At 40.3% G+C, this 25,655-nt stretch overlaps 1 protein-coding gene across 1 annotated transcript in view; it reads left to right on the top strand.

Moving 5' to 3' along the window:
• Positions 1-25,655, top strand: part of LOC121294669 (semaphorin-4B-like) — a 36,866-nt gene that overhangs the window by 299 nt on the left and 10,912 nt on the right. Inside the window, exons 2-3 of the mRNA XM_041218635.1 lie at positions 14,064-14,449; positions 25,365-25,525. Of these exons, the coding sequence (XP_041074569.1) occupies positions 14,329-14,449; positions 25,365-25,525 (282 nt within the window). The 5' untranslated portion in view covers positions 14,064-14,328. The remainder of the gene's footprint in view (positions 1-14,063; positions 14,450-25,364; positions 25,526-25,655) is intronic.

The raw sequence follows: 25,655 nt of genomic DNA on the forward strand, positions 1-25,655 counted from the left end.
TCCTCTTAACTGGTCTTTTGATTTAAAACTCAGTTAAGAAAATAAACCTTGTGTGTTAAAGCCATGCTGGGGAAACCCTGAATGTTATTGCTCAGAAGAGGCTGGTACTAAACAACACTTGAGCTAGTAGTATCAGTCAGTGACAAGTCTGCAAACAAAAGTTGTGCACTTTGGAAGTTGTGGCTGGAGACGCTATTGTTGGGAGCTGTGGGTAGGGAAGTAGAAGCATGGACTCTGGCTTATCACAAACTGTGCTGAATGTACTTTGCCACTCACTGTGGCCCCACTAACAAGCTGATAAGAACGAATGTTGAAGGCCGTTTGAACTGACTGTGCAGCCAGTGTTCACTGTGAGTGCAGCTGCTGTACTGCTGGGAATTATACTGTGAAGATTGTCTGTATTGGAAAGAGAAACACAGGAGCTTCGTATAATTAGTCTTGTTGATGCTTCTGGGGTTGCGGTGTGTAACCAGCTGCTAAGAATATGGGAATGGATTTCAAGAATGCTTGAAATATACCTGCTTCCATCTTCATGACATTGAATAAATACAAAAATCATCATGACTTACAAAATCAATTATTTCAAATTCAAAGGAGGTCGATAGGGGAGTAATTGTTCTTAAAATAAGAGGTACCTATTATAGAAAGGCCAGTGTGCGTGACTGGTGTATATTATTGTAGGGACTGTACAGGTCTTTGTCAATTTATGAAACCCTAAACCTAACCTAATCTTGACCCTAACCTCGGGTATCCTTTGTCTCAGCAGTAAAAAGTGAGTCATGGTTGTTTGCCATGACATTGGTGAAAGATGGAAAGGGCTTGGTATAATTTGATAAAGGGATTGGATTCTGAGCTCATGAAAAGAGCTGCATTGTTTAAAGGTAATGCAGGTAATTAATCTTAATCTTCTAATTGATATACTGGAAAATATACCCCAGGTTTCCTTAATCCAGGAATACAATACTGGGGAAAATAAAAAACAGCAAACAAGCTGAACACAGGTAAACATGTTAGACTTGATGTTAAATCACACTTCTGAGGACTGAAGGAATTCACCATGTGCTGTTTTGAGTTTTTTGGGGAATTTCCATATGTAATTATCAGGCTTTCTGTTTATTGACTGTATGGCAGCAAAAAGATGATACATTTTGCATTTTATTAATTCAAACATAAAATTAGAAAAATTCCACATGGGTGACTCTTCTTGTTGTCGTGGTTTCCTTGAGTCTGATCTGTTTAAGACAACAGCTGACATCTCTGTCCTGTGAGCAGGCACTCTGACAATGAACGGCTTGCTGACAGTGGTTGCCGTGCTGTTTGATGACTGAAGCATGTTTGTGGAAGCATTTCAGCCACTGAACTTTCATGACTAGCTGATGCTTCAATGACTTTGCTGTTGAGCAGCAGAACGATTCTTTTCATTTTAAAATGGAACTAGTTCCTTAATACTGAATGCATCCCTGCTAATATCTATAGGGAGTGTTTGTTAACATGTACTGCACGTCAAAACCACATGCCACTGTGATAGTAAGCATTTAAAAGCACTTCCACTGTGTAATCTTCCACAGATCAGCAATAAGGAGCGGTGCAGCGTTGGATAACATCTCTCACGGCATCACGTTTTCACAGCATTCCTTTTGTGTATCAGAATGAGGTCCTAGGGGACAAGAGCATTGATTGAGTCAGCCTGAACAGAAGTATTTACATATCACAGGGAGGTCAAACATTCAGTACACATGATGTTCTTATAGCAGCATGGAATGTAAACACGCTGAGATCTGATCCCCTCCGCACTTCTGTTCTTGAAGTTTACAATCTGTACTTCATGGGGCTCACAACAGTGCTCCACACTCTCCGAACACCATTTAAACTCTTTGGAATTCAATCCCATTCTCCTGAAGTGCAAATCCTGATCATTATCTCAGGTCTCCCGGGACTGTGTTCCTGAAGCCAGCTGTGCATTGCAGCCCCGCGCATTTACCGGCAGGGCATGCTTCATCAAAGTGCCCTGTGGCACCCAGAATGGGAATGCTGAGAGCCCCTCAAAAACATTCTCACATTAAACGCTTAATTTACAAGATGCAGAAATGCAACCTAGCCAAGCGGGTGTCCTGGAACATGCCCTTCATCTGCCAAACTGCAGGGAGCTCCCATAAATCTTTCAGGTCCCTGCTCACTTAAAGAGGCAACAGTAATATACAACAGGCATTCAGATAAATAGCTCTTAAAGGGGTAACAGCAATGCAGAATAGGGTTTGTTACATTACGAAGAGTTTTTCTGGAGGTAATAATATATATCTATGGAGGTCTATTTTAATGATCTTAACATCACATATCTAAATACCTCCACTGTGTGATCTTGCTTTACTACATTAACAACAGCAATAAAAATAAATGTGTTAGCTTGTGTTTATTAATGCTGGGTAAGTGCACTCAACTAGCGGTCTTGAGGTTAAAGAACATTATGAAACAAATGACTGTGTATTTGATGATGGGAATTAATTTTTTACAGACTTCCTCTTTCTCGAAATAGTACTCGGTCTTCTCCATATTCCCTGTTGGACTCTGTGCCATGACGTGGGAAATGCCTTTTGTCTTGGATGCAGGCCAGATGTCATTTCGCTTGCTGATACTAGAGCGAGTCCCTGAGATCCAGTTTTTAAGTGTCCCAGTAAATGTATGTATTAATGTATTTATTTACCAGGATGTACTTGTACAGGGAGGCCCCTTCAGCATGCATGTTTGTGTCCATAGAGGCCCTGTCTCCATGCTGGGGTCGGTTTGTGTTGCTCATTGTTGGGCTATGTGGCCAGGGAAGCATTAATAGCTTCTCGGAAACACAGATTGTTTAACGAAGGGGGCTGTCATTCAGATATCAGGACTAGGTGCCCTGCATGTGTTCTCAGGGTGTAGAATCAGCTTGCAGAATCTTTCTCCAAGTTTTTCTTAACTATCCCTTAATATTCACAGAGATGGTGGAATGCTGATTTTTAACTTCAAGGAATGGTTCCTCTGACCATGCTTTAGACAGCAGTGAAAGCAAACAGCCTGGTCATTAGAGGTGAGGCTCATCTTCTATACTCATTTCTGTTTCTATCAGATTCCACATCGTCTCCTTAGGCACACGCAGTGCTGGCGTCTGTTAATTCAGTTGATATGCATTCCAGTCTCTGCTCGCTGTCACACACGATGGGCGTCAGAGCAAAGCACAGCAAGTTCTTCAGCTCGTCCAAGTGGCCAGGGCAGAGTGGGAGACGTGCACACAACTCAGAGATAGTTACAGCTGCAGATAAGACACGAACGGGAAAAAAGAAGTTTGTTTTCTGCGTGCCTGGATTTCACAAGCCAAAATGTCAGCATGTTGGAGGAGCCAATCTCCCCAGAGCTCTCTGTGAGCCAATAGAAGAATATTACGCAAATAGAAAAACACAGGCCCTGTGTGACTGTCCAAGGCAATATATAAAGCAGGAACTCGTTCTCTCAGTCTGTGAAAGCTCATAAGCAGGCAAATTCTCTACCCGTCTTCAAAACTCGTGGGCCAAAAACTCTGTAGGTGTTTGGGTTATGTGCAGTATGTGGTTGTCAGTGTAGGATAGACTCTGGTAATTGATTGTTGTAACTATGCCAGGAAATCTCTGTTTGCTACTGGAATTAAAGGCAGCCTCTTGCAATACAAAACCATTCAGTGTAGATGTTGTTACATTTAACACATGGCTACAGTACATCAATGTGCTTATTATAAACACTTTTAACCTGAGTAAGAAGATACTAGTTAAATACAAAAAGACAAGGTCAATCTAAATCTCCAGGACCTGACACCAACCTTCAGGAATATAAAGAAGAACAAGAAGCTGCTTTTAAAAAACGGCTGCAATTCTATCTAATGAAACTGCTATAAAGAGGAAGTCTAGGTCAGTATCTGTTGCGCAAACACAATGCGGTATACAGGAGACAGACAGACAGCAGAATGCAATATAAGGGTTTTTTGTCGCGATGAAGAAAGCCTCAAACCGCTGTCCTGTTTCGTGTCAGTTGCTTCAGTCATCTCTGTGTACAGATTGCACCAGTCCCTGTGTTTGCTCATCTGACAGTCTCATTTCAGCATCTGTTTATCTGCAGCGTCTTGTGTGTAGTAATAAACCAGAGCTGAACTACGAGAACAGAAATAAGGGGTGAAAAGGGAATTTGAACCAAACAAAGTTCAGCTGACCATCATTCAGCATGGCATTCCATTACAGTATGCTTGAGTAATTTGTGTTTATGAGTAGAGTTAGCCATTTCATGCTAGTAGTTTGGGGCTTGCTGTGTGCCAGCGAACACAGATTAGTTATTATGCATCTATTACACGCTTGACAGAGTTTTAGGAAGAGCCTTTGCAGGACTTCGTTTGCATTCCATTGAGGCAACTGATTAAATATTTCAATGGCTGCAGCTTGCATGCCGTTGGAAATGATTTCGAGGGAAAACAAAAAACAGCCACAACAAAACTAAAAATGATTAGATTATCAATCCCTATTCTTTAGTGCTTGGTGCAGGGGTCATGTGCAGGCTTGCTGGATCTAGCCCACTCTCTGCTGGTGATGTGCGCCCTGCCTTTACATAGAAACAATGCGCTCAGATGCTGGGCAGGGGCCAACGTGTCTTTACACATTTGCAGCGTATTGAGTGTCGTCAACAACTCTTGCTGGCTTTGAAACGCGTTCGCTGCACCTCATGGAATTTGGTACATTTTTATGCTTTGACCCATTTTGGTGTAGTTTTTTTGGAGACACCAGAACAGCAGTAGGGCACAAACAGGCTCACCTTGAACCATGCGGAGTGTGTCTGATGTTGTCCCCAGAGTTGACATTCCTCCCTAGTATTGACTGCAGAGAAGAGCCAGCATTCCACAAAGCCCTCGGTAGCAGCTGAAGGAGTTAGATCTATCTAATTTAAAGGTTTGGGTCAGCTTCAAGAACTCTTTCCTGTTTCCCAGTCTCCAATAATAACTACAGTGGCTTCAGTGCTATATCTAGGTGCTTTAAACTTAATACAAACCACTCAAGGCATCAACATTGGATGTATTTCCTTCCAAATGAATTAGCTGAATGGATTTGTGAAAAAATACTCTTGTCGTTCGTCCTTGCTTGTAAAGATTTAGGCTAGAGGCATCGCTCGAATCTAATAAAATGTTTCTTTAGTAATAAGGGCGAGCAGGAGCTGCTGCTGATGCTGCAAACTTTCCCTCAGATTACTTCACAGGCATTTTCACAAAGGAAAATAAGAGAGCCTGCTTCATGAGGAGTCTGAGGCTCAGGCTTCTGACTTATCTTAGCCTGTCGCTGGAAGAGAAGGCTTTCGTCATGCACTGTGCGGATTCCTAAATGCAGACTGATTCAGGGTCTTGTCACAGTAAGCCCTAATTCTTTGTTATTGCTGAACGGGTACAGGCCAGCTTGTCATTTCACATCTTTTAGTATTGATCAAAGCTGATTCCAGTTGATACTACTGTAGGAACAGAAGCAACTATGACTGCCAGACACAGCGTTCACCAACACATCACAGATATCCTCCAGCAACTAGCTGATTCATCTCGCTTGCCCTGCTGAAGCCTTGTGGCCTACAACTTGACATGGGCAGTGTGTTCTCTTTTAATTGACAGCACAGATCTATGTGAAGGCAGCAGCTAACTGGAGTGTGCATTAGCCAAAGAGGCAGCATCTTAATGGCACTGGGACCTTCCTCTAACAGACAGACCACTTTGTATATACAAGGCTTTCTGGCTTTTAAACACGACAGTAACCAGAAAACACATTGGGTTTGGCAGAAGAGATTTTATACCAATTTCCATTGCCATATAAGGAACACTGTGCAGTCTAACAGCAGGGAAGATAACAGTGCATTTGTAAACGCGTAAACATTTAGATTCAATTACAAGCACAGACAGCACTCCCAATCTCATCTTCAAAATTCAGTCCCTGAGAAAGAGGGTGAAAAAAGTTTTGGGATATTTTTTCAATATAATAGTATGCACTTTTAGCAGAGTTCGTAGCATTTTAATAAAGTTTGTGATAACTAATGAATTTCTATTAACTGGCAATTTTAGGAGATAATTGAAAGCCGAGTTTCATGCCTCTGCATCTGTCAGTCGCTGCTTTATAACCGAGACCTCCTTGTGACTCAGAAACTTGCAAGTCCTGCAAATCAGCTAATGCTGCCAATCACTGCAATGAGTTTGCTTGAATTACACTCTGGGGGGAAATAAAAAGAATTGCAGCAACACATAATTTTAAGAGAAAACCTTGTATGCTACAGTATGCAACTAACGATCATGTTTTATTTTGACAATGCTTTCAAGAACAGTACACAGTCTGTCTACTGTACTGATGAGGTTTAGAAATACTGGTGATCCAAACACAGACACAGGGATTGACAGCGATATTGACAGGGTGAGGCAAATTGGGTCGACAGTCCGACTCTTTAATTGCGGTACGTGTGGGAAGAGGCAGTGATATCACTTCACAAGTCATTGAGATCCCATGGGTTCATATCGGTAACTGAATCATTGTAACTTTCATGACATAACAACCGGCAAGCCCATTTGAAATAATAACTCCAGATAATACTTATTTCTAAAGAGCGTACGCAACCCTTTTTGTATGCACCTCAAGATCTACTGTACAACGCCTGCAATACAAACAAAGCACACTGCAGATACGCAAACATTCCCGGTTGGCTGATGCAGCGTCCCTCTGCTTGTGTTTGAGTGACTAATGAGGTGTGTAAAAAGAGGTTGGAAGTTGAAGGGCCATATTTACCATCACCTTCTCCTTAAGTTGAGGGATATGTGATATAGTAAAGAAAAAAGATAGTTGTTGTCAGTCTATGCATGTTAAAGAATTCCAAATTACAATCAACTTGCGTTCCTGTCACTGCCATCATTTTATTGGGACAGATGCTTCTTTTAGTAATGCTGAAATGTTACAGGAAGCAAATTATGATCCATCCTTTTGTGTCTCAGGTGCAGGTTTGTTTCTTGTTACGAGACACCCACATATTTACACAGATCATCTCCCTCTGTGCATCATTAGGCTGCAAATTGTTTCTTAACTATCACAAACGTTTCTAAGAGAAGTTCTGCACTGATCTTTTGAACACTTATCTTAAACCCGGCTCTGAATTTCATATGGGGTGGAGATGAGACCAACAACAGCCTGTGTTAATAAGATAGATACACAAAATACTCTGTAATCTCCGTCGTATGTCTTCTGTACAAACGCCACCTACGTCACGATTGCCATTGATCCTGAAGTGGATCATTGTTTTGGGGAAAGAAAACAAATTATTTTTAGCTGATGTTTTTTTTTTAAACAATAGGAAATGTGTACTTTTTACTCTTGCATTACATTTTCAATAATATTTACTGTATGTCCTGGGGTATGTTCTTTCCTAAACATGCACAAAGCAACCCCACATGAAACATGCAAAAACATTTGTGATACATAAAGCACATGGTGTGAATCCCATGTTTTTTATATTATACAATTCCACATGAAATAACTTGTCTTTTTTTGGGGGTTATTTTTGAGGTAAATTGATTTATATTATCTTGTAGAATGGTTCTATTGTTATTTTTTTTTATTCTTATTTATTAATTGTATTGATATTCTTAAACTTGCTGTAATGGTGTATTTTTTTATTTATTTTTTACCAGGCAAACAGTACGATGAAGAGAAGGAGATTCAATGTAAACTTGTAATATTCAATGCCTCGCTTGTTAATGATGGTTTCCACTGTTCTGAGTTGGTAGAGAATTAGCTGGGACCTGGGCAACAGTAATAACAGTATGGGTGTACCTGTATGGTGTCAATCAACACAAGACGACACACTCATAATAATTCAGTTTCATACAGAAGAATCAAACAGAGCCTTGGCAGATTTAAAGATGGTTGTTTTGGTCTGCATCACAAGCAAGCAAAGGCATTAAAGAGGCTGCTGTTACACAGATGTTGGTTGTTTTTAGCAACAATTCCTGCAGTGTTAATGTTTTGTAAATGCCTCAGGGTCTCATTCAGGGAGCACTGTATCATATACAGTGTACCCAAGTATCTCCTTTATAAAAGTACCGCAGTGAAGGCACAGCAGTGTGGTAAAGCACAGACAGGTATTGTGGGGCTTGTGAAATGCATGGTTTTAACTTGTGGAAAGATGTTGCCAAATGAAGATTACGTTGATAAATATTTATCCGGGCTGCAAATAATAAGCCTCCTCGTCGATAACAAGCAAATAACTGCAGCTAAGGAAGAAACATCTTGCCATGTCACTTGAGGCCCCCCATTCTAATTTGTAAATTCAACGATCTCTGAATCAGCACATGGAAGTAATTCCAGCTCAGAACAGTTCACCCAAGAAGGTAGTTAAAAATAAATGGGGCATTACTTATGATAAGATAAACCAGTGAGTGCCAACAGGGAATTTCTCCCAAAGCCGGCGTGGCTGGTATTGGGAATACTGGAGATTTTCCAGTTTGCCTGCATCCAATTAGAGCAAAGCATGGCAAAGGACCAGGATCCCACTTTAGGATGCTTCTTACCAATCAACTTTTCATCAGGCTTTTGAGCAGATGGCAGTATTTTCAGTTGCTGGTGGCATGATAATTATGAAGCCTAAGCACAATACAGTCATGTTCCTGTATGGCTACAGATTGCTTCCCTGTGTTATTGCAGCTGAAGGTTTTGTTTTGTTTTTAACAATGGGGCTCATCTTGATTTCACCTCGTGGGTTATCCTTTCCTTATTTTTCCCTCCTGGAATGTGTTTGGTGTTAACCATGGTGCTGCTGCATTTCATTTCACAAAGCGGAAAAGTTCTGCCTAGTTATAAAGGACACGCAGCACTTGCCTATCCTTGCTGAGGCATAGAGGAGCACGGGTTCCAACAGGATACTTAACATCACTAATGAAATCCTCTGTAGTTGACTGCCTGAGAAGACCTTTCAATTTCTGCAGCAGATACAGTACATGTGCCCTTTGAGACACATTAACTGAACAAATCACACATTATTAAACCGGCAATGAATGAGCAGCCAAGGCTATCTGCTGGGTTTCCTTTTAAAGTGAGGACTCTCTCTTCTCTGTCACGTCATGGCTCAGAGAATGGCTACAAACAGATGAGTTGAAAGCGTGGAGAGCCAAATTTCACTGGAAATTATAGGGCACTTTGGTTTTAAGAGTAATCCACTAAACCACCAACCCCCAGCCATGAAACATTTCAGAGTGCAGCCCTGTATTCTTATATATCCGAGGCACTAACGTAAACGATGAATTAGCATGTAGCAGGGAGGTGGGGGGTGAGGTTGCAATGTAGCCCAGGGAGCCTGCTCCAGACAGAAAAATATCATTCAGCATAGATTGGGAAGAGGGATTACTTGTGACAGGATAATGAAGCATGGTTTAGTCATTTATATGGAACACTAACATTAAAAAAAAAAAGAGAGAAAGAAATAATGCCTCCCACCTACAGTATTTCCAACTAATCAGGGCGTGTTATCAGTTATTAAGACAATTAGAACAGGAATTGGATTAGTAAACTTTTCTACAGTTTGAATTTTCTATTCAATCTGCAAGAAACGAGAAGTTCTGTGCCAGAAAGGAACTGGAGGTTGTCTGACAGCACCAGAACAAGAGACTATAGTTTTGGTGCGTTCTGCAATTTGAAATATATTGTCCAAAGCAGCAAAAAATTATTTTTAAAATAATGGGGAAATTGCTTGCGGAAGGTAAAATGAACCCGAAGTTCTGTTGCTTTTGCTTACTGTCTGTTCCATGTTAATGTAGCATCCAGTTTATTTATAACACAGCCTTAAATCATTTAACAAGCCTTGTCTGTGCGTGGAGAATTTTAAACGTGATCCAGCAGATTACTACAGGACTGGAGTGTGAGTTATGATGACTCAGTGAAGTAGACTCTTGTCAAAGACTCCCTTCCTAGGAATGATTTTTTAGTTTAAAAGACCTATCGTCTGTTTCAGTGTACCGTAGGTTCCTGTGCAAAACCTTCTTCGAAGCACCCTTCTGGGAAATCTTAGCATTGCAAAAAACAACTTAACCTATTTAGAATTTCTGAGACCTTAAGAGAACAAGTATATTTAGTTCAAGAAACACACTTTGTTTTGTGACTTTTAGCACCAGACAAGCAAGCATAAAACGATGGAGTCAGAATTGACTAAGAACCGGCTGACCTGAATTGTGGTACCTACAGTCAATGAACCCAATTGAAATCCTGGTCTTGACTGCAATGTTAACTGGTGCCATGTATTACCACATGCTTCTGATTAACAGTGAAACCTAGTGCTGTTAAATGACATAAAGATACTGTACTATGACTGTAATGCAAGCGTGTGAAAGGAATTAATTGTGTTTGAGACATTGTTTCTCCTCCCACAAGCTGGCTATTGATTCACAGAAGATAATTTTGTGCTGATTCACCCACATGTGTACACAAAGGTTCGAAATAGGTAAAGTGATATTCAATCAGTGCCCTGTTGTGTAATTTAAATGTAATGAATGAATCCTTGTTGTGAGGGATGATTTCAGTATTTTTTTTAGTAATTTAATAATGTTGTTGTATCCTGCATTCAGACAAGGATCTTTGTTCATAAGGAAATGAGCGATACACTTTGCTAACTTTACTTGCACGTACAGAGCTTGTGTAACCTTTCACTTTCTTCATTCATGCCACATCGCAGCAGGATTAATTGTCCCTATAAATGGAACTATCAGGCAGTGGCATCTGTCTGGCAAAATGGGAATTCAGCTAAACTTGCTTCTTACAAAACTGCCTAATGATGCTTAGAGTCCTGCCTCTAGGCAATGTGTTGGTGGCTAGGACCTTTGCCAGTGCATGCCAGATTGCTTACTACAGATAGATATTAGAAATAGGGCATGCTTGAGACGTAGTGATCCCCACACCTACATATATATATATATATTAGATATATATATATAGATAGCGAAATCCTTATATACATAAGTCTATATATAATAATATAATATATATATCCGGATATCTATATGGCTAATATTTATAGATATATATTTTTCAGTATTAAAAAGAGTTTCAGTGAGCAGATCCAATGAGTGCATAAAGATGCTACAGACCCTTTGGCAGTGAATAATGTGAAACTTCAACCTCAGAGAAGAATGGTCAGAATTGGAAGAGGAAGAAGCAAGAACACAAATGTAATCAAGATGTACCAGTTACTGGTGGCTGCAGAGATCGCTTTAGAATGAAATAAATCCTCACTAATCCCTGTGGTGCTTCCATCATGTTTTGGCTGTTTCCAGCCTGTGCTGGTGTGAAATTGGTAACTACCGTAAATGTGATTAGGAAGATTTTCAGTAATCCATGAATTCCAGTTGCATTATAGGTCATGCTTTTTATAGACTGTGTATGAACTCAAAAGATTATACAGCTCAACTAAACCTGTAGTCAAGAGATATTCAGATAACAAGAAAAGAATATTAGAATCACACCATTACTCCCCAGTCGAGTTTTTCCTGAAGCCACATATGTCTGGATAATCAGTTTACACACCGTTCCATTGAACTATTGTTTATTACTGTCTTATGATGAGTTCTACTTTCACATTTGCTTTTGCCTAAGATGACACATACTGTATATCATCTTTATTAGTAATATATTACATTCTGAGTGTTTTGTATCGTTTAAGCCCTGGAGTTAAAACTCACGTAGACCTGCGGCGATCTTCTTTTCAACAGCTCTGTAATCTAATGAGCTCTGACAGCCGCATTGATTTAGTTTTAAAGTTACAGTTATATATGTTATACTGTTGTATAAACCTCCCTTGTAGCCAGGGCAGTGCAGTCCTGCAAGGAGACTGATAGTATTGCCTTAGCAGCTTAGAAAACAACCAACAAGAGCAGCTGTTAAAATGAACAGATCCTTGCAGTCACAGACATTTATCTGCTGGATCACACAATGCACCTGTTTGGTTTCTCAGTAAAATGTACAGCACAGGAGACCTTGGTAGGTCAAGGTCACAGTGGTGATAAGGAATGTCTTTTTGGTGTTGACTCAGAATCCTTAAATACAAAGGACGGACTAACGATTGTATTTAAAATCACAGAATTCAGATATGACTGTAATAGAAACCTCTTATGTGTTCTGTAGGGCTGCATCTGATTGATGTCTTTGTCAGAGTCAATTGAATTAATATAGATCTGAGTCTGAGAGACGTCCCGTTCCATTTAGATCTTTAAAGTTCTCTGCCAGATGTACAATTTAGGTCTGATATCAGCTATAGCGATTTGCCTTATCATTGCCGATGCTTTTCAAGGTGGAAGCACCTCTTGAGAATTACTCTTTTAAGAATTTATAAAGTTACCAGACAGCCTTAAATTCTCTTTAAATTACCAGTGCATTTATAACAACTGACCACATGCAAAATCCCAATTGAACCAGTGCTGTGTGTACAGCCTGTATTCATTTGTGTGCTGTACTTGTGTGTGGTGAAGAGCATTTGTATTAACAAACTCCAGAATTACTTTAAATTAGTTAACCTAACGTTTATTCTAAGCAATTTCACTAACGCAGAGTTTAACAACTTTGAATGTGGGACCAGGTGGTAAATCTGTGTCTAAATTATTTTAGCAGGAATTTAATGTGGGATTCTTAATCTACATTATATATTGTTTTCTTCTTTTCTTTCGTCATAAGGAGATGTACTGTATGTACCTGAAATTTGTAGTATGTTAAATAAAGCAATAAAACTGCTAATGATTTTGAGAGATTTGTGTTGGTCTTTTGCCAGTTTTGGTTTATGCAGGTAAGCATGCTTGCTGGTAAATGCTTTCTGTAATTCATTGCATGAGACAAAAGGACACAGCAGCTCATTGTAATTACTTAAATTGCCTATAGTGTTTTGCTCACATGGTTCCAATTACAACCATGCATCGTATTTGGAAAATGCAATACAATTGTACACTATGAAAAGATACTGGTGACATTGCCCTGTGTATGTGAAAGTCTCTAGGTTTATCAGTTAAGAAGGTTTACAGGTTGACGGTCTGTTTTAATGACCTTGTTTTATTTTTCCAATTAGCCTGTTTGAAGCGCAGACTGCATTGGGTATTGCTCAGTGACTCACTTGGTTATCTCTCACTGCAGTGCCTGATGATGTTATTTGTGATCAGAATGTGGTTCTGAGGAGAACCTGCTGCAGGAGTTCCAAGCAGGTCCATCGGGTCTGGGTCTGCAGTAGACTGGAACCAGATTCGCTCCTGAAGTGGTTCAAGCTTCAGCATCGTGTGGGTTTGTCTGCATAGCACGGACTTGTACTCTCAGGACACTGCAATAAGCTCCACTATCACAGGGATTTAACTTGCTTCTTTTATTGAGGAATTCCTCACAGAGTAATGAGTTCAACTGGGCTTTGTTTTTGCAAATGAAAACAGTAGCTTGGGAGCGGAATTCTTTTTGGTCGAGAGTGTGGGCTGTGCTTCTTTCTGTCTTTGTTAATACTGGGCTCGGTTATTCACTCTCAGTGGGAGGACTGGCATATGAATAAAAGCCGTGCTGAAGCCTGACACAAAGCTACTGTGCTAATAATCTTGGCCTCTACGTCAACCTTATGTTTGTGTCGCATAAGCTTCTGGAAATCCAGGTTCACTTTTCCCTGGTTAGTTCATGATTTCAAACCCTTCTGTTATCTAGCAGATAGGTCTTTCAGTCTGAAGTGTAGTTATACTGATTATTCTTATTAATTATACATGTATGTTGATGTGTAGTACATGTGCTCCGTCTTGCAATGTCAAGATCAAATAATAAAAAGTGACTGTAGATTAAAAACAACTATAGTAAATGTATGAATGAATGATTGAGCTGTTGCTGTATTAGTCTTTGGAGGCTGATATTACCTGCTCTTTGTTTCTGTTTTGTGTAGGATGTGTTCTTGTAAAATGCACTGATCCAGCACGGTCTAGCTGTTGCTCTTGCCTGTACTGCAGTTTATATGAACCTGTACTGCAGTTTATATGAACCTGTGGGTGTCTCATCTTTTTTCAGATTTCCAGAAGAAGCCCCGAAGCCTGCGTTGATCTGGTCAGGCTTGTGAGAACTGGTTTTCCAGGGAGATGAGTGTTGATTTGCAAAACACCAACTCCGAGCCAAGCCGTTGCTTTCACAGGAGCGTCCCAAGATTCCCGGAGTTCTGAACGCATCTCCCTGGGATTACACAACTGCAGTTATTCGATTGCAGGGGAAAGCTTCTATGAATGCGACTCAACCTTAAGAGATTTTTAATATAAGTTGCTGCCAGGCTTCTGTAACCATGAGGACAATCGCTGTGGATTATCTTTTGCTATTAGCTGGAGCAATGTGCGCGGCTGGCTCTATTCAAGCAGCTTCCACAAATGAGGATGATGTCACTCCACGGATCAGCTTTCAGTACAGTAAGTAAAGTTGCATTCATAACCCCTGGCACACTGCTAAACTACGCAGAGAGATGCATGCTTAAAATTCTGTGTGCCCCAAAACAGGCTAGGGGGGGAGAATGATAAGTACCCCAGTGTTCTGTTTCAGTGTCATACAATGAAAAAGGCTGGGCAGATTACAATCCTTACATTATTAAAGTCTTTACAAATTCTGAAATACTTTGGATTCCTATAGTATCTTCTTGCTAGCCTGTTCTTTTGTATATAATACATGCATAGGATTGTGTCGTTGTTTTGGTGCGTGGTTTGTAAAGTTACTGCCTCTTAAACCTAAGCCGATCCTAGAAAAGATAATAAGACATGAACTAATAAAAGGAATAAAGATGTTATGTAAATAATATTGATGAGCTGTTTAAAACAATAGTTAACCCATAACATTCTGACTTATCCAAAATCATTTATGTTTGTTGCAGATTCAATTAGGGTTAGTTGAGTTTTAAAATAAAGAGACGTCTCTACAAGGCAGTCAGTGTATTTGGTCCTAGGCATTTACTTGCATTTACCTGAGGAGTGTTATCACCAGAAAGGAAGGAACAACGTAATTTATTATTATTTTTTGTTTTGGAAGCAGCACAGCTGTAATGACCTTTTGTTTGAGTGTGAGTGTGAGTGTCAGTGTGTGTGTGTGTGTGTGTGTGTGTGTGTGTGTGTGTGTGTGTGTGTGTGTGTGTGTGTGTGTGTGTGTGTTATCTGACAAACTTTATAACAGAGACTTTCCAGTGATTTTGATCTATAAATAAAAGCAGCTTAAGATAGCCCGGTGTATTTTAGGTGCTGCTAACTCTCCTCCCCCCAATGGGCTTCAGAGGGCTTGATGTTTCCTCACTCACTCCAGCAGCCTCTGGGTGTTGATAGACAGTACATTGATAACAGGGGCATGCCAGCCAGCCTAGGTCCAAACTTTGTATTTGTTTCTTTGCACAAGCCACAGCTTGTCCTCATAGTCCTACAACAGACAAGGGTTTAGGATCATGCAAGGGGGTGGAGTTTTAACATGAGGCTGCCAGCTGTTTCATTAACTAAGAGAGGTGTAATTTACAGTTACTTTTTCAGGAACTCAAACTAAGATTTCAAATCGTACAGACTGTGTAACATTGAGAATGTAGCAGGCACTGTCTCGGCCAGCAAATGTTAGGTCCTCTGGGCGGCTGGTAAATTCTGTTAGCTTCACGGTACGGTATGTGATCTATTCTATTAAACACTTGGAGTTGGAAATCCCGATTTCAGCTCCAGCTGTCTTCCAGATGCTTTTCATTTCTGGGAAATTTGCAGGTAATTAAAGAAGAAGGAAGTAACGCTTTAAAAACCTTAACAGAAGCCGTAGTTTCACTGAACCTTTATTTATAAATAGTGGGAATTTCCAATGCCCTGACAGCCCCTTGTGTGATGTGCAGCTCACCCACACATACAAGTTCAACAGTTTTTGGAATTAGTGCAGCACTTAGAGCCAGGCAAGTTGCGAAGATTGGCACTTGCTCTGGTGAATAGCACAGTCTGTCAAATTGAAAATGTCCGTCTCCATTCTGGCTTAGCGTGTATCTATTTGGAATCTCACTGCATTTTTGTTTCATTGTATTTATTATCACGGCTTGCCGTCATGGTTTTAGCATCACCCAATGAAGAGTCACTTGGATTTGTCTTTGCCTGTAGTTTGATTGGTGTTGCTGTTCAGGTTTTAACATGTTAAGAGCAATTCTTCACTATGATGCTATTGTTTTCAGTGCATTTGAAAACAATAGTGAGCAGCTGATTAAAACATTAGCTGTGACTGTTTCTAAAATGTGACCTGTACAGTCTGTAATTGCTGATGTGCTAATAATAGTTTCATTGGACATTTTCTTTTTATAGGGAGTAACAAATTTGGGAATCTGTAAGTTCAGGTTACAAATTAACTTTCCCGTGGCTTCTTCTGTATCAACTTCGCTGTGGCTGATGCAATTTCATGTGTATAAATCACAAAGCCACACATGCAAACATACAGAGACACACACACACACACACACAGACTGGGTATGCTACCAGTAGATGTAAATAAGACAGATGCACAGCTTGAGTTCCAGCCTCTCTCCTGGGTGCTTATGTGTGTATTAAGCCCTGATAGAATCCAAGCTGGCCTCCGATGTTCAGGTAGCATGCCTGCTTGTGCTTGTTTCTCTGGGAGATGATTCTTATCTTATCTCTGCCAGCGCACACAATGACTTCACAGCATCATCTCGATAGAGCACTTAAGAAAACACACAAGTCAAGCATTAAATGGGAGAGAAGAAAAAGAAGTCCCTGAACTTCACCGTCTTAGATATTCAATTTGCGCGGAAGAAGCTTTGCACAGAGTAAATTATGTTGTAAAATTTCCAACAAACACTGAATTGTTTCTTTGAAAACTGTAAAACCTCCTGACACTTCACTAAGCTGAATGAGCGCTCGGGTCCGGGTTTGAAGGTTATTTATTGTGTGTTGGAACAGCCTTGAATTCACAGCAAGGGGCTCCTGAGGCCAGATCATCAACACAGAGAGAGAGTTATTTTAGTAATTTCTTCAACACTGTCTGTAAAAGCTCATTAATATGACTTGAGACATCTGTGTGAATGATGATTTATGTAGCCTGGGCTTCATCCTCGGTTTTGCAAACAACATGCCATTTACCAGACAATAAAAAAGAATGACAGCATTGTAACGTGCACTACAATATTGAAAGCTCTGAATGCAGAAGCATTGGATTTGACAGAAACATATTGCTTTAGTTAACAAATTCAACAACCAGCCTTAATCTTCAGCCAAGGGTTGGAAGCTTAGAACCATTTTTTTTACATCTGGTGCACACTAGTTTACTAATTGAGCGACTCTCTCCTTCTGTACAATATTTTAGATACCAGTACCCCTGTCACTGAAGGTCCCGAGAGTTCCCCCAGATTTAAATGCATTTGATAATGCTGTCACACCCAGCTTGGCATGATGGTCTGTCGCATGTGGATATGTGAGGCTGGGAGGTGGATAGCATCGGACACAAACCAAGTGTCTGTCAAACATGTGTGCTGCAACCGAGAATCACGTAAAAAATACGGAAATAAATGGTATCCTTCAAGGAACTTTATTCTTCCCAAGTTTACTGTTAATTATACCATATGGTTTGTGCTATTTTCCATATTCCTAGCTAGACACTCTGCAAAGGACTCAAACCTGATCATTTCTAATGAAGCAGGACAAGCCAAACACTTTTTTGTAAACTACTTTGCAGTATATTCCACATAGGACTGTCTACAGCCTATACCAGGGAAAGGCAACCTTAGTCCTGCCAGTCCAGGCATTTGTTTAAAATGTATGCTTTATTTAAAATAAAAATAATTATTTAATTACACCTATTAGCCCAATTACACCTGCAGTGGAATATCCCAGGTGCCTGTGCCTTATCTATACCGAATGTATCTATTCCTAGAAGAGCTCTATGGTTTATTGTCATAGCAGCAGTCTTGAAGAAGTGCAAGGAAGCTTGCGCTAATGAAGACGCTAATCTCACATGAATAATTAACACAGCTGTGAAACGCTTACAGTGTGACGATTACACCAGCTCTTACAATACTCACATCGGTGCAAATCTGTGGAGATTTTACACGGCACACAAAACCTGTGGAGTCTGTCTTAGCTTGAGGTTCTGCGTTTAGAAGGATCGTTGTCTCTATTGATCATTCAGGCTCTGATTTGTATTCTAAATTGGAAGCTGTGAAAAAGGAATCTTAGTAATACATTTAGACACATGCTGCTGTTAATGCCATATAACACGTTAAAGCATTTGTCTAACTTTGTCTGACAATGTTTCAGGTTAGGGTGTCATCCTTCAGCAGAGCTGCATTTTGACCAGGCACAACTCAGCTTGAAAGATCCAGTGTAGTCTGGCTGAGCACATACATGACTATAGATACACTTCAGAACGCAAGTACATTCGGTGCACAGTGCTGTAGCTGTGTGTTTGTTTATTATATTAAACAGAGAGAATGGCCCGTGTCATTGGTGGCCAGGTTTATCATTACATTAAGGTCACAAGGACTGAATCAGACAGCTGTGCTGGAGATGTAAGACATATGACTTAGCTTGCCTATTATGCAAGTTGTGGCTTGACTACCCCACTGTTGGGGACTTTCAGACCTGACACAGATCTGAGGTTCTGCAACTCTCAAAGAATTTACCACCATGCTAAATTTGCGCCATTTTACAACTTTTATAAGTTGCAGATCTAGCTGTCCAAAAAACTAGAAGCCTGCAGGAGCGCTTAAATGATCTTCCTGAGTTGTATATTAGATGCTTTGTAACATCATTGCTATGTTTTGTGGGTACATTTTGGTGCTTCTAGCCTTTTAATTAGTGTAGTAGAAGAACTTAACCCCTCCTGCATAGGAACTGTACTGTATAGCTCAAACTGTTTGAGGAATATGGTAATACCTCAAGCATCAAGGTGGGCATTGTAGTTTAATACATTGCATGGAGCAGTGTTCTTAAACTTGTACACATGTTATAATAAATCTCCATATTAACTCCAGATGGGTTTGCCAGACTCTTTGCTAGAATGGTCCTGGGCAGTCCTGTCAGGAACACATTGGTGCATCAAAGTCAAATACATTTGGGTGGGTATTTGGCAGTTAAAATGTGGCTTTCAGTAGCTTACAATTGGAGATAAGAACCAACATGAAGAACTTGGAACCAGAGATGCTTTCTTTTTTTTCTTCAACTGTCTCTACTGATGTTTCCTGTCTATGTTTTACAATACAAACAAATCCTTGTTGGTTTAATTAATCTTTCATTAACATCTTTGCGTCTCCAAGTTACTTATCCAAATGTCTTAATGTCCTGCAGATGCTCACTTGTTATGCAGCTAGTTGCCGACTATCCCACACATCTGAATGCATATATTCCCCTGCTTGCATTCCGGTCAGCTGTCATACAGCAGGCTGGGTTTTGATGGCACTGTCCTGGGGAGTGCTGCATGCCTGCATGAGGCTAATAGCATCTATCTTATTCAATTCTTTCCGGGAGTGCTGAGCTATGTGCGCTCTCTGTAGCATTGGCTAGCAGCTCTGGATCTGCTTTCTTTCTGTTTACCATTCCAGTTTCTTCTGCAGTGTTTTCAATGGCAGGGTGTTGACCTCTTTGACTTGGACAGTGGTTCATAGTTGATTTAAGGTTATGAATAGGGTTAGCTTGATTCAGGCAATCCCTTTACCTGGAAGGTATGGAGCTTGATGTCAGTGTCTTCATATTTTTGGGAGCTGTGTGCTGTACTCAATCAACAACTTAGTTATTGGCCTCCAGTCATCCCATTCCTGGCAGGGTCCAACTCTTGAAAGCTTGCCTCCCATGGGCTGTGCAGGGCATGGGATTCAGCATCATCATTTTAATAGGAGCTTCATAATCTGGACTTTTCATGAAGTAATATGGTACCTAACATGCTGTATATTCTCTCTTTGCTTTCCAATCAAATTATCACAAGTTACAGGGAACACATTGTGAGTCTAATTAGAACAGGGAAAGCTTAGGCAAATCAAAAGTAAAACCTAGAATGGCTCAAGCTGCTATAAAATTGGAATCCAGTTTACCACTTGCATCTAGACAATAGGCATGCCAAATGAAGTACAGTTTCTCTGTGTGCTGAAATGAGATTCTGTTGAAAGCCTTCCCTGCTAGAGCCTACAAATTTAATAACACATATTCCATGGATGGACCAGTCTGCCCTTTATTTGGACAGCTGACAAGTACGTTTTATATGATAACGAGGGAAAAAAACAAAACAATGCTGTGTCAGTTTCAGACTATTTTTTCAAAGCTATTTTATTTATTTTTTTGCTGCTCCTGTCTGGCGCAATGTCGTTGACAGAGTACCTATGAGCATGTCTGTGGATATGGGTCTGGTATCAATCCCAGCTCCAACTATTGGTCAAAATAAAGAACTTAACAAAAAAGTGCTGATTAAGATTGTGGTCTAGGTATCGATTACTGTGGGAATCGTCATTAGGACTTGCCTAATATTGAGAAATAAGGCCAACACCTTTTCATACCTCCATTATATTTGATGGGAGGTAGTGGAATGATGTGCTGTGGCATGTTACACTTCAAACTGTGAGGCATGTCCTGCTTGTTGCAGGTCATTTATCAGTCAGTGGGTGAAATATCTGGGTTTGTGCCACCTGGTGCACATATAAGTTAAATAGATTGCCAGAACTGATTCAAGGAATTTGTACAAAAACAAGCTCTTGGCTCTAGTGGTTAAAGATGAGGGTTAGGAGCCAAGAAGAAGGAAGGAAAGATATTGTTTATATAGCCTCTTTCACATAGTGAAGTCTGAAATCTCTGTATAATCAATGAGAATCAACTGACAGACAGGAGCACACAACACACACCAGCTTCCATCTGTGTCGCAGAGCATTATTGGAGTGTAGAATGGGTGAGATTTATCCAGGACAGAGTTTAACACTATGATCTTTTTTATATTCCAGTATACTGTATACAATATGTATGTATTATCGAAGATCTTAGCAATGCACACTCACACAAAAGTGTCCCACAGTATCTTTGCAGCTATCTACTCCCATGCCTTCCCCATGGGTATACTATACATTTACCAACGCTAACCCTGGTTTGCATGAGTATTAATATGCGTTACCATACCTTGCTATTCTCTACAGTGCTAATGTATGCTTTACTGTGCATTGTTACACTTCGCTTTTACCACAGGATTATAATTGCATCTGTAATCCATCCACTGTATCCCATATCCAAGAAGAATCTGTGGAACAGCCCCTGCTATAATGAGACACGCTCCTTGTTACAGATGCTAGGCGTTGGACTGTTCATCATTTGAGGTGATGATGGGCTGTAACAAGCAGAAAATGATTTTGCCTGCAATGTATACTGAGCACGATTCTATTGCTTTTACCACATATTGTACTTGCAAACCTGTAAAAGTCTGTTGCACATTACCCACTATGTTTATATCCTGGAGACTGACAGACTCTCCAAGACCGAGGAATTGAATCCTTACATTCTCTCCTCAAAGCGCCATGTTCACCTGAAATAATCCCATAATTATAACTCTCAGACGAGTTTGGAAGGGTTGCAATTTATTTTTCTTCTCCTCAGCATCTCCAGTATTTAAACGTCTGTGCTTTTTATTTTATTCCATTAACTCCAGATGGAAGAATGTTCTTAAATACAGGGTGCCGTGTTCCACCAGTTTGGAACCACGATTAATTCATCTTTGCAAGATACATCTTGCCCTGCAGCTGCAATCTACAAGCTCTTTATTGTCCAGATTAGTAATGTTGTAATGTAAGCTCTTTCTGTTCTGGTAAACACCATTGTTTTACCCACCTATGAAGCCTTTCAGGGCAACCAAATACACAATTTTTTCCAAATACACAATTTTTTCCAAATACACCATTTTTCCAAATACACCATTGTTTCGTTGTTCAGTCAGTGTTTTGGTTGTGTGGGGTACTGCTGTTTAGAGTCATAATCACAGGCTAAACATTAAAGGATTATTCTTTACAGTGTGGCTACTATAATCACTTTATTTTTTACCTGGTTTGAATAACACAAGCAAAGAACATGTTGTTGAACATACTTTCCTGCATGTAAAAAAAATCAAATCCTAAAAGAATGAAAACAGCTGTCCAATAAGGGCTGAGTGAACTATTTTCAGAGCTGTTTGAGCTATTGTGAAGGTGTTTCTTACTGTACTCTCGGGGTTGAATGGAAGATGTTTCACTCTGGGGGAGCCACAGCGGAATATGAAACATCTCAGGGCAGGGTTCAAAGGGTGAGCAGTGGATCAAGGGAGAGAAGCTTTGTTATGAAATTCAACAAAGGCTGTGTACAGCTCGTAGCTAAATAGGGTTATAATAATAATACCACTACAAACAATGCAATAATGCATAGTCCTGCTAATACCTTAAGTGCAATAGGAGCTCGAAACGCAAGTAAATAGATTCATACTCATTATGAAACCTTTGAACGTAATTCCTGAATTCCCTGAAGGCAATTTGAACATCATTTTTGGACTGGGTTGAAATGACTTAAACAAAAATGCCTGTCCCTGCTTACCCCCGGCACAGTGAACACAAGAAGATGACAGTAAGTGGCTCATCAGGGTGGTGTATCTGATCTACAATAAACAAGCAGCTTGCAGGCAGGATCTTCCCTCCCTGCGTGTTCAATGGATTCTGCTTTCAAGGGCTTTCAAAGATATTAGCTCCTGCCCTGGTGCTGTGAATCAGAAGATGACTAAAAGCTGAACTTCTACCAGAGCTACGCACAAAGAGAGCTGCCTTTTTGAGCTCGCTCACCTCTTGTGGTCTCTTAAACAGCATGATCCTTGTAAATGTTGACCCTTGTAAATGTTAACCAGGTTAAGTTTCCATTGCACTGTCTATACGGTGGTATTGTTACACACACAGCCGTGCCTTGCCTGGCTTTTACCATGCTCTCCTATGTTTTACAGTGCTTGTCTGCACTGCTGTAGGTGTATGCTTTCACTATGAGTTCACTGCTGCTGACCACATGTTAAGAGCACGTTTCTATTTCAGACAAGCCATATGCATTATTCACAGTTTGATTGAGTGACATGGAAGGCAGGCAGCTTACATGGTGAAGTTTGACTATTGGGATTGTTCACTTCTATAACGAGCCTGGCTCCTGATATTGGCTTGGTTTATGGTCACCTCCCAAGACAGTTTCCTTTTTAGGCTCCTAGACAGATTTAGCTGTAATGAGGTCCCTGACACTCATTTGACTCCCTTTTATTATCCTGTCTCCCCCCCCCCCCCCCCCCCCCCCGAGCTTGAAGAACTTTTTGACCTCACATTCCGTAAGGTTCAAGATTGCTGTCTAGGAGTCCTCTCTGCTCCTCAGCATTTCATCACAGAGCTGCAGCCTGCACAGGCACTGTCTATCTGAGCAGCAGGATCACACACTGATTGCATCTTTAGGAAAATGTGTTGCTGCTCGTACTTCTTTGCCGTGAGATTTAGTCTTGAACCCCACATTGCAGAATCTGGCCTTTTTACAAGTTAGAAAGAGGTTGACTGCCACCACTAGGTCTATAATACAAATATGCATATATATAACACTAATAATATGCATATATATAACACAATTTTTATGATTAAGTGCTATAGGTTGTTATTATTATTATTATTATTATTATTATTATTATTGTTTCTGTAAGTGGCAGATTTAAACAACCTTGTCTTTTATGAGCCAGTATAATCCTGTTATTTGCTTTGCAGGATTCACTCCACAAGCCTCAGCTGCTCCTGTTGAAATCTTCAAGGTTTTAAGAGAATAGAATCCAGCGACGCTTCTTCTTTAAAAGAGTTTAACTATTCTGAGTCTGAATGAGCAAGGCGTGAATAACATAGAGCATGGTTTATTGAAATGGCCGAGGAGAGGATATGTTACACAGCCTACTTAGTTAATAAACTACAGCCACACCTTGGGTCGGCAGAAAGGTTACAGACAGCTCCAGTCAGGCCACCATTCCCAGCATTGTAATTAGAAGTATATGGTTTTAGTTCTGGTTTGAATTGAAGGGTGTACTCTAAATGAAGGCTCATGAAAAGGTCATGTTTTTGTAGCTGTGGTTTTGTGTTGTCTTGGAACTGACACTGGGTGTGGGGTTGAGGGAGTTTAGAACTGTAATCCTTTTGACGAGAGCCGTGTGTCTTTACAATGGGGACCACTCTGGGGTGAGATTAGTCTGCTGGTGAAATTCACCTCAAGATTAATAGTTGCACAACAGGCCTTCCTGGAGCACAGGTAGAGACAGGTGTAACCTTGCACACGCCAAGGTTAACGTGACAGAGGTGTCCAGATGTCCACAATGACTACCTGGCTAGTCATCACTTATGATACATGTACATTAGCATCCGCAGTTATCATTAGAGGTACAGACTCTAGTTATAAAACAATAAAAATGAGGTTTGCTTTAGTTTATTTGGCAGCATATCATTACAGAAGTCATTACTTCCATCTTCCTGAGAGAGATGATGTCAGTGAAACTGAAGCAAATGCATTTCTGTTTTGGCCTCAAAGAGTCGCTGTAGCCAACAGCTTTATGTTACCAAACTAATCCCTTTCATTCATTCCTCAGTCAACTTCCTTACCTTTTGAAAGTACAGAGCTCGGAATAGATCCCATTTTTAAATCATTTGTCTTTGCTTTTTCAATGACAGTAACCACACAGTGCAGCGACAGAGATTTAGTGGCGTAAGGAAATCAAATCTAGCTGTGGTTTGAAATGTTTTCCCAGTCAGTCAAAAGCATGTTTAATCCTGATGAGGTAAGGAGGTGCGAACTTAACTAACACCGAAAGCACAAGACCAGCCAGCACACAATCACTGGGAAACTGAGATTTCCAACACGACTTGATACTGAATCTGCACATGGAAAATGAAGGCTCTTGCCCATTTCTCTGGCTTGGTAGCCTAGTACTACAGTTCCACCCAGTTGGGTAGAGGGGTACAATTCTTTTCAGTTGACCACTTGATTATGCTAAGCATACCCTATGAGGACTTCTACTGAAATGCTCTTGGAAGTGCCAAGGATATGTTCTTTTTAAATACAGTAAGATGCTCTTTATGTTAAAATTGACCCAGATCTGTATGGGTTTGCATTTTAATTCTTTGAGAAAGTCTGTTTCGGTTCTTGGATGTAAATTGTCATAGCAGTTGCAGTCTCAACCCCTTGGTATTCCACCATTTAGTAATTCACAGATTTATTATTGAAATCTAAGTCTGAGTTGTGGCTGACAAGTAGGGAAAATTTGCGATCCTTTAAAGTACAGAAGACACCTTTTTAAATACACATTTTCTTCCTTTCTTTTTTTTAGATGATATGGAGAGGACTGCCAAGAGGTTCTCCGCAGAGGGGGTGTTCAATTACACCTCACTGCTGTTGAGTGAAAACGACGACGTTCTTTATGTTGGTGCGAGAGAGGCTCTGTTTGTGCTGAACATCTCTGATTTTGGAAACAGCAAGCTCCACAGGAATGTAAGTGTTCTAGAACATACACAGGTGGAAAGATCTGATTCTAATCCATTGTCAGTACTGCATACAAGGTTGATCAATCAGGACAGTGACTCCTGTAGTATGGAGGTGCTGTACACTAATGCTGGTGTGA

The sequence above is a fragment of the Polyodon spathula genome, chromosome 19 (assembly GCF_017654505.1).
Source record: "Polyodon spathula isolate WHYD16114869_AA chromosome 19, ASM1765450v1, whole genome shotgun sequence".
NCBI lineage: Eukaryota > Metazoa > Chordata > Actinopteri > Acipenseriformes > Polyodontidae > Polyodon > Polyodon spathula.